The sequence below is a fragment of the Pipistrellus kuhlii genome, unplaced genomic scaffold (genome assembly GCF_014108245.1).
Source record: "Pipistrellus kuhlii isolate mPipKuh1 unplaced genomic scaffold, mPipKuh1.p scaffold_m20_p_16, whole genome shotgun sequence".
Lineage (NCBI taxonomy): Eukaryota > Metazoa > Chordata > Mammalia > Chiroptera > Vespertilionidae > Pipistrellus > Pipistrellus kuhlii.
The window spans coordinates 128954-142466 of record NW_023425471.1 but is presented as its reverse complement, the minus strand read 5'-3'; the positions used below and the strand labels follow the sequence as shown (position 1 = coordinate 142466).

Here is a 13513-nt window from a genome sequence, read left to right as displayed (position 1 = left end):
ACTATCACCCAGCCATGGCTCAGTAATTGAGCACCGACCTATGAACCAGGAGGTCACAGTTCAATTCCCAGTCAGGGCACATACCTGGGCTGCAGCCTTAATCCCCGATGTGGTGTGTGCAGGAGGCAGCCGATCCATAATTCATTCTCATCATTGATGTTTTTATCTCTCTGTCTCTCTCCCTTCCTCTCTGAAATCAATAAGAATATATATATATATATATATATATATATATATATATATATATATATTTAATATATTTTTATTTTATTGATTTTTTACAGAGAGGAAGGGAGAGGGATAGAGAGTTAGAAACACCGATAAGAGAGAAACATCGACCAGCTGCCTCCTGCACACCTCCCACTGGGGATGTGCCCGCAATCAAGGTACATGCCCTTGATCGGAATTGAACCTGGGACCCTTCAGTCTGCAGGTGGATGCTCCATCCACTGACCCAAACCAACCTCTGCAGAATATATATTTTTTTAAAGAAAAAAAGCTATACACAAAAATACTCTCCTCCACAGTCCATATCTCTAATTGACTTATTCTTCAGTGACAGTAAAAAAGCTAAGACAAATGACCACTTTAAGTTAAATTCACATTGAATAAATGAACAGAGAACCCAAATGGGCAAAACATTTTCTTGCTCATGCTGGTAGGGATTATTATTGATTAAGCAGATGGACTCAACTTAGTGAATGCGAATGCCCTCTACTTTTACTGAGGGTGTTTACGTACTTTATTGCCAGAATAGAGACGTTTCAGAATGTGAAAAGGGGCAATATTAATAATTACATGAAGGGAACAGGCATGACCTGAGATTGTACTGGTCAAAGGTCGCCTGGAATGCCTTTTCTTCCTTCCACGAGAATTTAAGGGCTACCCACTGTGGAAGGCCTAGATCATGGCTCCCCTGAGAATGGTCTTCAGAGTATTTCAGCCTTCCTCTTTTATTTTATTTGTTGTTGTTGTTTAATCCTCACCTGAGGATGTTTTTCCATTGATTTTTAGAGAGAGGAAGAGGGAAAGATAGAGAGAAACTTCTATGTGAGAGAAACACATTGATTGCTTGCCTCCTGCTGGAGCCCTGACCAAGGCCTGGGTCAGGAAGGAGTCTGCAACTGAGGTACATGCCATTGGCCGGAATCGAACCCGGGACCCTTTAGTCCACAGGCTGATGCTCTATCTGCTGAGCCAAACCGGCTAGGGCCAGCCTTCCTTTATCCGAATTATTAAGGCATCTGTGGTGCAAGCATGTCAGAACCGGGGATGCTTTATGTACCTCAAAGAAAGAATGATGTGCTGCTATTTGATGTGTATTTGTTTTCTCTTACCAACTAGAATGTAACTTTCTTGAGCACAAGGACTGTGTTTCCCCGAGGCCATTGCAATGCACAGAATGAAAAGAGAGAAAATTATTGTGGAGTAGTTGACTTACCTGCCTAGTAACATTCCTCTCTATGGTTGTGACTGAAAGTATGGGTACGTGCACTAAAAAAACAAATGCAACTGGGTGTTTAAAGACCTTTCTCTTGGGTTTTTGTAAACTTATACAGTTGAAAGGGTTCAAATTAAGCCAGATACAGTGAATCATGTCCTGAGTACCCATTTAATTACCAGAGGTTTGAAAGTATCCACCCAGATGTAGATATTTTAACTACAACCAGTCCTTTAAAGGGGTGTTTTAGCACTGGAAGGGTCATTTAAGAATATCTTAATTGTAACATTCTGAGTCAAATATAATTCATTTTCACTATTTATTAAAAAGCTAAAAGAGATACTTTTCTAGTTATAAAATTAAAATATGCTCACTATAAAAAAAAACCCTCACAAACTATAGAAAATGTGAAGACAAAACTAAAAACCACCCATAAGCCTTTATTTTAGAGATATTTACTTAGAATATGCTGGCATATTTTCCTGCAGTTTTCTATATACTTGAATACTATATTAATGTATCCATGTGTATACACTGAGTGGCCAGATTATTATGATCTCTGGGCGCATAATAATCTGGCCACTCAGTGTATATTCTATAGATTAAAAGATTAATATGCAAATTGTCCCCTCGAACAGGAGTTCTACCAGCAGGCAGGATGGCCAACCGCCCATGTCTCCTCTCCCTGGCCAGACTGGCCGGACCCCACCCATGCACAAATTCATGCACCGGGCCTTATATATATAGTTAGAGAGCATAATAATCTGGCCACTCAGTGTACATGTGGTTGGTAATCTCTACAACTGTCCAGAACGATCCCTGCCTCTGGAATACACAACCCTTACGTAATTCCCTTCCTGTGAGTCCCATGCTTATAATCAATAGAATACGGCAACTTTGAGGGATGTCACTTCCGTTATTAGGGCACAAGAGGCTGTGAATTTTGACTTGCTAGAAAACTCTCTATTGAAGCCAGTTGGCATGTCATAGAGGCCAACAGCAAGGAATTGAAGGTGGCCTCTAGCCAACAGCCAGCAAGAAAATAGAGACCCCAGTTTAACAGCCTCAATCACAGAACCCTGCCGACAGTCACAGGATAGAGCTTGCAAGTGTATTCCTCCCCAGTTGAGTGTCCAGATAAGGCTCCGGCCGCAGTGGACACCTTGATCTCAGCCTCGTGAGGCCCTGAGCGGAAGACCAGATCAGCTGTGCTGGATTCCAGACCCACAGCATCTGTGAGATAGTAAACGTGTGTTGTTTGAGCTGCTTCATTTTGAGGTGATTTGTTATACAGCAATAGATCACTAATGAGATTAGAGAATGTCTTATTTGTAGTTTTATGGCATTTTCACAGAACATGCTCTTATAAACATTTCCTGTCTTTAAAAATTATTAAAAATGGCTTGGCTGGTGTGGTTGAGCATTGACCGATAAACCAGGAGGTCAAAGTTTAATTCCCGGTCAGGGCACAGGCCCAGGTTGTGGGCTTGATCCCCTTTATGGTGCTTCTAGGAGGCAGCCGATCAACAATACTCTCTCATCAGTATATTTCTCTCTCCCTCTCCCTTCCTCTCTGAAATCAATACAAAATATTTTTTAAAAATTAATAAAAACGTGATTTTTTTAATTGCTGCCAAGATAAACATAGTAAGGATATACCATATTTTAATTATTCTTATATTGTTGGATATTTAGTTTTCTAATGACTGTCTACTATAAATAATCTTCATCTATCTATCTTTCACTACATATTTTATTATTCCACCAGGAGCCATTGCTGAAAGAGGAACCCATGAGTCCAAGTTTATGAATCATGTTACAGATTTAGGAATATTGCCAAATTACTTTCCAGAAAGATTAGGCCATTTAACATGCTTCCAAGTATCTTACTTGCCAATACTGAATAGTTAAAAAAATTTAGCCAACTTGAGAAATAGTATCTCTTTGTTATTTTAATTTTTATGTCTCATTATATCTTCACATGACTATTAGTTGGTTAAAGCTTACAGAACATTTAAATAAAAATAATTAGCCAAGTATATAGCTTAAACTACTAGATCTACAGGTAAATATATAGATGTATGTTTTTAAGTCAATATTTATCAACTGCTTCATGCATGCTTTACAAATATTAAATTTTAAAAAATTTATTATTTTTTAAAATATATTTCTTTATTGATTTCAGAAAGAGGAGAGAGAGATATACATTTTTAAGGAATATTTTTTCCTTAAATTGATGAGAGAGAATCACGGATCGGTCACTTCCTGCACAACCCCGACTGGGGATCAAGCCCGCAACCCAGGCACGCGCCCTTGGCCGCAATCGAACCTGGGACCCTTCAGTCTTCAGGCTGATGCTCTATCCACTGAGCCAAGCTAGCTAGGGCTAACTTTTTCCAAATATATATTTTTATTGACTTCAGAGAGGTAGAGAGAGATAGAAACATCAATGATGAGAGAGAATCATAGATCAGCCACCTCCTACACACCCACTACTGGGGATCGAGCCCACAACCTGGGCATGTGCCCTGATGGGGAATCAAACTGTGACCTCCTCTAGTCAATGCTCAACTACCGAGCCACACCGATGGGGTGATATCAACATTTTTTATCTTCATGGTAACACCAAGTCAGCTGCCACTATAATCCCCATTTTACTGAAAATAGGCTAAGAATAATTTGTGGAGGGCAGCACAGACAGGGAAAGCATGCTTTAAACTACATCTAGCAATGGAGTTGTCTTAGCTCGGGTTATTGCAGCAAAATACCATAGACTGTGTGTCTTGCAGATGCTGCTTTCTTGCTATGTCTTCACATGGTAGAGTGCTCTGGTCTTTCCCTCTTCTTACAAGGATGCTAATTCCATTATGGAGTCCCATGCTTCTGACTTCCTCTAATCCTCAGTACTTTCCAAAGGCTCCACCTCCAAATCCCATCGCATTGTGTTAGGTCTTCAAACTTCCTGCTGAATGTTAATGTACCACACAGAAGTAGAAATTAGATGTAAAAGTTTCACACTGTGATCATTTATGCAGGATCTGCGGGAGTTAGATTTAGGTCAATTAAAAATGCAATTTTCTGAAGGAAAAGAAAGAAGACAAATAATCCCAAATGCCCATTGTAGATGGTTAATGTTCAGATCAAACTGGAGCTTTGCCAATGATAAGTTAAGCTATGGTTGGGGCTTTTCAATTATCTGCCTCCAAAAGCAGGTTTTTTTTTTTTTTTTTTTTTAAATAATTGAATGTATTAGGGTGACATCTGTTAATAAAATTATGTACATTTCAAGTGTATAATTCTGTCATCCATCCATTGTACTGTGTGCTCACCACCCCGAAGTCAAGGCTCCGTCCGTCACCATTTATCCCCCCTTACCCTTTTCCACCTCCCCTCCCCCTCTCCCTTTGGTAACCACCATGCTGTTGTCTGTGTCCGTGAGGTTTTCTTTTCCATTAAAATGTTTTAGTATTGACATTATTGCAGGTGTCCCCCACGCCCCCTCTCCTTCCCTTGGCCTTCACCAAAATATTGTCTGTGCCCATGAGGCACACATATATGTTCTTTAGCTAATCCCTTCACCATCTTTACCCAGCACTCTCCCCCCCCTCCCCCTACCTCGGGCACTGGCCAGTCAGGTCTGTGCACGCATGCTTCTGGTTTCATTTTGTTTGTCAGTTTATTTTGTTCCTTAGCATCCACAGAGTAGTGAGGTCATGTGGTATATATGTTTTTTTGCCCAATCCCTTCACCCTCTTCACCCGGCCCCCCAAACCCCTTCCCCTCTGACAGGTGTCAGTCTGTTTTCTGTTTCTATGAGTCTGTTTCTGTTTTGTTTGTTAGTTTATTTTGTTCATTAGATTCCACAGGAGTGAAATCCTATGGTGTTTGTCCTTCTATGGCTGGTTTATTTCACTTACCACAACACTCTCCAGATCCATCCATCAAAGGCAGGTTTAATAAGGCATGGAAATAGTAATCCTGAAGGCTTTATTTATTTATTATTATATTAAATATAATATTTATTAAATAATTAAAATATTATTTATTATAACAGGAAATAAAATGTGCTTTTCCAATAGTCATCACTCTAAAACACACTTCAACAATTAAGCAGAAAGCAGAAAATTGTTTTATCTCACTTTTACTTCTTAATCTGATGCCTACAAATCTGTGCCCAGTAGCAACCATCTACATGTCTTAACTATTCCCAAACTTCACTAACAAAGTAGTTAATAACAGTGTTTCACTTCTAGGTAAGATATTAAATATTAAATATTTTTCACCATTGAAGGCATTTTTACTAAAACAAGAATTGCATAATGTAACCACAGTAAAGAATGAACACACTTACAGAAATAAATACTTTAACTTTTTGTACTTTTTGCTGAAAATTCTTCTCAGAGTCCATAGCACCGACTCATTTTTACATTTTACTATTTTTTTGTGTGTGTGTGTGCATCTTTTGTTGTTTTTAAGTCAACAAGTAATTTAGGACTAGCATTGCTTGCTGGACCTGGCCTTTTCTCAGGACAGAATGTTCAGAGTCATTTTTAAAATTTATCTTCTATTTCGCAAGCTTTCCCCTAACGGTTCTCGAGGTGCAGCTAGTCTAGTTGAGCGAAGCAGGACTTTCTTCTCGTGGTCCCCGATGGCTGTTAAAGCTGGAAGCCGGGTGGTGCAGACAGCGGCTTCCTCTCGGCCTGCTGGGCCTGGCAGGCTTCCAGCACAGCTACCGCTTCCTCCACCTTAGCACACAGGGACTCCGGATACTCGAGCAGAAGCAGAAGCTCCGAGTTATCCATCTCCAGGAGCATGCCCGTGACCTTCCTGGCCAGAGCCGGCTGTAGGGCTTGGATGAGCGGGAACAGCCACTCGCCCAGCATCTTCTTCTGGTTTTCCGGAGAGGCTGAGGCCAGCGTGGAGGCGATCAAACACCTGCTGCCTTGGTTACGGGCGATGGGTCGCTTCTCCAGTGGCTGTGCCCCCAGCTGTTGCGGGTTGCAGACGCCTTGGTTGTACTGATACTGCAGGGCAGAGCGGGGAGTGGGGCGTGGACTCGCTGTGGGCATTGGTACGCTGGCAGCACGCTGTGGCTGTGCCGGGGTTGCCTGTGGCAGAGGGGCAGAAGCTGGTGCCTCGGTGCCAGGACTGGCTGGGTCACCATCGCCGGGCACATTTGGGATTGGAGGAGGTGTGGCAGCCACTTCAGAGTCGCGAGGACTAGGTGCTGGTTGAGCAGCTTGGCTAGCAGGCCCGTGGGCCACTGCGGCATCCTCAGCCTGTGGGGCAGCTGCCACCAGGCGACCTAGATGTGCCAGCCGGGGGGGCTTGGCGCCCGATCTGCGTGGGGCTTTGGCCCTGGCCGCTTTCTTCTTGCTGCGGCCAGTGGGCTGGGCTGGCCGCCATTGCCTGTACTGAGCGAAGGTCACGTACAGCGGCTTGGCGGCCAGCACTCTCCCGTTCATTTCCGCCACCGCTTTCCGGGCCTCCTCGGGGGCGGAGAAGCAGACAAACCCGCACCCCTTTCTGTGCTCCCCCTCCAGCACCTTGGCGCTGGTGATCGTGCCAAAGCGGGCAAACATCTTCCGGAAGCGCTCGTCGTCGATGCCCTCGGCCATGTTCTTCACGTAGAGCCTGATCCCGTGGCATCTGGGGGCCCGGCTTTGCTTCATCTCCTCCAATTGCTGCTTAAGCTCCGCCTCCCGCTCCTTCTTCTTTTGGGCCCGGGAAACGTACATCTTCTTCCCCAGGAGTTCCTTCCCGTTCAGCTCCTCTATGGCCCTCTTGGCATCCGCGTGGCGTTCGAACCGGATGAAGCCGAAGCCTTTGGATCTGCCGCTCTCATCGGTCATGACCTTGGCGCTGGTGATAGGCCCGAACTTGCTGAAGACACGGAGCAGGCACTGGTCATCCGTGCCCTCCCCGAAGTTCTTGACGTACACGTTGGTGAACTCCTCTACCTTGGCTCGGCGCTCCGCCTCCCGCTGGTCCGGGGTCTTGAACTGCCCCACGAACACCCGGCGCCCTTTCACCAGCGTCCCGTTCATGTCCTTGATGGCCTTGTCGGCCGCCTCCCGCATCTGAAAGTGGACAAACCCGTGCCCCTTGGACCCGTTCTCGTCGCAGGCCACCTTGCAGGAGAGGATGCTCCCGAAGGCAGCGAACAGGTCGTACAGCTCTCTGTTGCCGATGGCCTTGTCCAGGTGGTTGATGAAGATGTTGCCCACACCGCTCTTGCGGAGGGACGGGTCGCGCTGACACCACATGATGCGCACCGGCTTGCCGTGGATGGCATCGAAGTTCATGTTGCTGAGCGCGTGGCCCGCGTCCGCCAGCCGCAGGAAGTTCACGTACCCGTAGCCCAGCGAGCGAGAGCTCACGGTGTCCCTGCACACCCGGACGGACAGGATGGGCCCGGCCGCGCTGAACTTCTCGTATAGCATCGCCTCAGTTACCTCAGGATGCAGGTCCCCCACGTACAGCGAGGCCGTGGGGAAGACGGGGGCGCTGAAGTTCTCCTCCTCTGGCTGCCAGGTAGCCATGGTCCTTGACTTGTCGGTAGGGATGGCCAGCGGGGCCAGCAATGGCAGAAAGGGCAGTGAGGGCGAGCGTGGAGGGACAAAAATGTACTGGAATCGAAATCGCTCAACGATCCGGGCCATGGAACGCTGGCCCTGACTTCCGGCCGGGGAGCCAGGTGCCGCCACGTGACCGCCACATGGCCGTGGTTCCTGCTTCCGGCCACAGTGCGATCAAGATCCATCTCCGCCTTGACTGCAGTCCTTTATTGAACTGGGAGCACTTGTTGATGTTCTTTTGACGATCCAAAGGTAAAGGTCTAAAAGGTTAATACGTAGCACCTTCGCTGAGCCCCCTTTTTTATAAAAAGGAAGAAAAAAGAAGTCTCTGGCAGGTGAGAGGCATATTTTATTTTGGTAAAACATTTTGGGTTTTAAGAAAAGATTAAAAAATATAAATGTACCAAGATACTTCTGTCAAGACACGCTTCCCGCACCAGAAGAATCCCTCTTTGGCCCTTACAGAATCCTACCCACTTCCTTCTGGACTTCTCACACCCTCCCTCAAGCCTGGAACCATTAAACTATATATATATATTTTAAACATATTTTATTAATTTTACAGAGAGGAAGGGAAACAGATAAAGAGTTAGAAACTTCCATGAGAGTGACAGAGTTGGAAACATCAATTGGCTGCCTCCCGCATGCCCCCTACTTGAAATTGAGCCTGCAACTCCAGGTATATGCTCTTGACCACAATCCAACCCCAGACCCTTCAGTCCCCACGCTGCAGCTCTATGCACTGAGCCTAACCAGGTAGGGCAAAATGTTGTCATTTCAAAAGTTATGTAAATGGAATTATACACAATGTAACCTTCTGAGATTGCTTTTTTGAAACTCAGTATAACTCTCTGGAGAGTTATCCAAATTAATGCATGTATCAATACTATGTTTCTTTTTCTTGCTGAGTATTGCTCCATGGTATGTGTGTGCCAAAGTTTGGTTAGCCATGCATCTTGATTATGGTGGTGAATGCATGAACCTATACATGTAATTTAATTGCATAAAACTAAATACACACAGTGAAATGAGTATAAGTAAAACCAGGGATATCTGAGTAAGATCAGTGAATTTCATCAATGTCAATACCTGGGTTGTGATATTATGCTACAGTTTTGTAAGCTGTTGGGAAAAACTGGATAAAAGGGTACACTCATTTATATTATTTCTTACAATTACATGTGAATCTATAACTCCCTCAAAACTTTCAATAAAAAGGAATACATGTGTGCTCTGAGCCTGGAACCCACACTCTGCATGCTTAGCACTAACCACCCAAGCCAAGGGGCTAAGTATTAACCTTTTAGATCTTTACCATCGGATCATCAGAAGAACATCAACAAGTACCCCCAATTCATTAAAGGACTGAGTCAATATGAAAACAACAGCTTGCTCTATATCAGGAGCCACTGAACTATGGCCTGTGGGGCAAATTCAGCCTTTCAGGCCTTTTGTACAGCCTGCTAACTAAGAATTGTCTTATATTTTTAAATGTTTGTTAAAAATCAAAAGAAGAACATTTTTTTCCTTTTAAAATTTGAATTTATTGGGGAGATGACAGTTCACGAAACCAGTAAGGTTTCAAGTATAAAATTCAATGAAACAGCATTTGCGCACTGTGTCACGTGCCAAAAATTGGAAAATGTCTCAGAGGGGAAGAAAAGAAGAATATCTGGTGGCATGTGAAAATTGCACAAAATGGACACCTTAGTGTCCATAAATAAGTTTTATCAGAGCGCACACACATCCATTTCTCTCTCAATTGTCTCTGGCTGCTTCCATGCTACAAGATGAGAGTTGAATAGTGTGTAACAGACTGTATGGCCCGCAAAGCTTAAAATAGCTGCTACTCGATCCTTCACAGGAGCTGTTTGCTGACCCCTGCTCTAGACTTCTGTGCCTCTCTCTGGCCACATTTTGCGATATTTTAAAATAATTCTAGAACACACACAACACGGAGAGCCATGAGATGGTAAAAATAAACTTTCATTTTATTTTTTCAGGGGGGAGATGAACACAGTTCATCTTGAGAAGCATTTTACTTAAAGACATAATGCTGCACCACAGACAGAGAGCAAGGTCTTTTATCTGTGCACACTGGAAGTGATCACAGGTTTCCAAGAGCCCATATTTTCTGATGCTCTCTCTACTCCCTGCATGTGAGTGACATGCCCGTTAGCACAGAGGTGACGATCAACTCTCTTTATTGTATCTCTTTCCAGCAATTTAACAACACTGCCTGGCAGTCCAATGAGTTCTTTCATTGTTATTTCATTTCATCCTCTCAATATTCCTCCAAGTGAAATTTTAGTGATGAGGAAATGGGCCTCGAAAGATGATGTTATTTGCCTAACATTGCATTCCAGGCTCTACACCGTAATTCCCCCAACTTCTAAGCTTTTCTCAGGGTATTTTGTTTTATTGCCAACCATAGGCATAGCATCATTAATGCGGGACAGAAATCTTTCCCTAACTCATTGATTATTTTCTACCCCTAACTTTTCCTCTACCAATCCAAATAAATACAGAACCATATCTATGTATTCATCCCCCATCCATCCATCCATCCATCCATTAAACATCACATGTTTATTGAGCATCTAGTTCATGCAAGCCAACTACACTAGGCTTAGGCATACAGTTGTGAACAGAATAGACATGGTCCCTGCCTTCATAAAGGTTACAGTCCTTTTCTGCCTGGGATTTGATGTCTTTACAATTCACTATCAACCCTTAGGAAGTCACTTAAATTAGACTTCTTGAATGTATGTTCTGCTTTTACAAATAGTCTAAGTAGAACGAAGATGTTATCATTTGATTGTTGAATTGAAGGATGAAAAATACAAAAGATGTGCCCTAGCTAGTTTGGCTCAGTGGATTGAGCATCACCCTGTGGACTGAAGGGTCCCTGGTTCAATTCCAGTCAAGGGCACAGGCCCAGGTTGTGGGATTGATCCCCAGCGGGGGGTATGCAGGAGGCAGCTTGCCAATGATTCTCTCTCATCATTGATGCTTTTATCTCTCCCTCTCCCTCCCTCTCTGAAATCAATAAAAATATTTTAAAAAATACAAGAGACATTAGCTTTTTAATAACTAAATGCAACAATTTACATAAATATTTCCCTCAGAGCCACTAAACACATGCCAATTCTACTAACAATAATGTATAAATATACATAACGATATGAAATATTCGGTTACACATTTTTCTCCATCATATCCCAAAAGATTGCCATCTCTTACTTATTCTGAGAGAACAGAACCTGGCAGGGATAATTAACGGGGTTGACCTCCGGGGTGAACTCACACACTCACTGGTTCGGGGAGCCTTGGATCCTTTTCAAAGGACTTTGCTGGTGGAGCTTGGAAGTGCCATGCGGCTGTGGGGAGTCTGACTCTGGTAGTAGTTACCGGGTAGGCTCTGGAAGTTTTCCTTCCAGACGGCTGGCTGTTTCTCAAAAATTGCCTTTAAGAATTGTGTTTTGTAAGTCAAGAGCAGGAGCTATTATTAGCTGTGTGTTTGTGGTTAAGACATGAGGTCAGATTTGGCAGGGACTCTTAGGGTGTGTGAAGGGGAACCTCAGCCCAGCCACCCGGAGGCCACTGGATGCCTTGGGGAAGCAGCTTATTCCTGGGCACGGGAGTGGCTCTGCCTTTCAATTTGTGGAAGCATGTACTTTAATAATGGATCTGCCTTGGGGAGCTAGGAGTGATTTGTAGCAAAGTTCTTCCCAGTGAGGAGATATATATATTGAGTGGCCAGATGATGATGGTCTCTGAACACATAATAATCTGGCCACTCAGCGCATATCCTATATAATAAAATGCTAATATGCAAATTGTCCCCTTGACCAGGAGTTCGACTAGCAGGCAGCCGGCCAACCGCCCATGTCCCCTCCCCCTGGCCAGGCTGGCCGGACCCCACCCATGCACGAATTCATACACTGGACCTCTAACACACACACACACACACATACACACACACACACATACACTGAGTGGCCAGATTATTATGCATTCAGAGGTCATGATAATCTGGCCACTTACTGTATACACTCACACATATACATACACATACATACACACATGTACACACATATATATGTATAATAATATATATTAAAAATATATGTATATTTCATATACATAATTGCTCAGTTAGGCCAGGGGCCATATTGGTCTTATTATTGTACCCTACTTCCAAGTGCAGTGCTTGGCATAAATAATACATATTTGTTGTATGAATGAATGAGTTAAAAACAACAATGGCCGGGCCGATGTGGCTCAGTTGGTTGAGTGTTGACCCTTGCACCGAAGGGTTGCTGGTTCAAGTCTCAGTAAGGGTATCTGCCCGGGTTGTGGGCTCAATCGCCAGTGGGGGACATGCAAAGAATTGTCAATAGATGTTTCTCTTTCTCTCCCTTTCTCTTCTCTCTCTCTCTCTCTCTCTCTCTCTCTCTCTCTCTCTCTCTCTCTCTCTCTTTCTTCCCCCCCTCAAAGAAAAGAAAAAGAAAAGAGACATAAAGGGGAGGTTTAGAAAGACTAAGGACATAGGTTAAATGGAAGGCCTCTGAGGAAATTGAGGAACTATGAGATTAAGGGCTGCCTTGATGCTGCCTTCACTAGAGGTAACGGCTGAAGACACAGGTGGAGATGGAGGAAAGTAGGCAAGTCCCCTCTTTCCTCTTTCTCTTGGACAAATTAAGTAATTTTGTAGATAAATAAAGATATAAGACCCACAAGACACACGCTTTTACTTGTGTGCACCCATGCATGCACACCCCCACCCACCCACTCTCACCAGCACCCACAGCCCTCTGCATATGCATACTGTAGTATCTGAAGTATATGAAATGATCACATGACATAAATAATGAAACACTCATGGTAGACAGCTGACCAAAATTAGCCATGTTTGAGAGCTATGGAATGATTAGAACATAATTATTTTCTGCTGATAGCAACAAAACAGAGAATACAGGCATCTAAAATATTTAAACAGGGAGAACACAATTCTAGTTTTGCCAAACTGTCCTTAGATTTATTTTGTGGGAAAGTCTCCATATTAGGGAAAAGGACTTAATCTGTCATTGCCCGCCTGCTTTGATGTAGCAGGTTTTGGGGGGCACTTTCTGGGGAGCCCTGGAAGAAGTGGTTGTCATTATTCTGGTTCACAATGGTACTTAAAATTGATTATGGGTAGAATTTCTTTAAAAAAAATATTTTTTTTTATTGATTTCAGAAAGGAAGGGAGAGGGAGAGAGAGATAGAAACATCAATGATAAAAGTGAATCATTGAGCGGCTGCCTCCTGCACGCCCCCCACTGGGGATCGAGCCCACAACCCAAGCATGTTGAATCGAACCCAGGACCCTTCAGTTTGCAGGCCGACGCTCTATCCACTGAGTCAGACCAGCTAGGGCTAGAATTTCTTTATGCTCTGATAGTCAGCATCCTACAGAGTACCAGAGAAGGGAACATCGTCATACTGCTGT

At 43.8% G+C, this 13513-nt stretch overlaps 1 protein-coding gene across 1 annotated transcript; it reads right to left on the bottom strand.

Moving 5' to 3' along the window:
- Positions 1-6096: 6096 nt before the first annotated feature.
- LOC118720138 (polyadenylate-binding protein 4-like) lies at positions 6097-8205 on the bottom strand. Its single transcript, XM_036440070.2, has one exon. It carries the CDS (start codon positions 8101-8103, stop codon positions 6097-6099), a length of 2007 nt encoding a protein of 668 aa, XP_036295963.1. The 5' UTR covers positions 8104-8205.
- Between the last annotated feature and the right edge of the window lie 5308 nt (positions 8206-13513).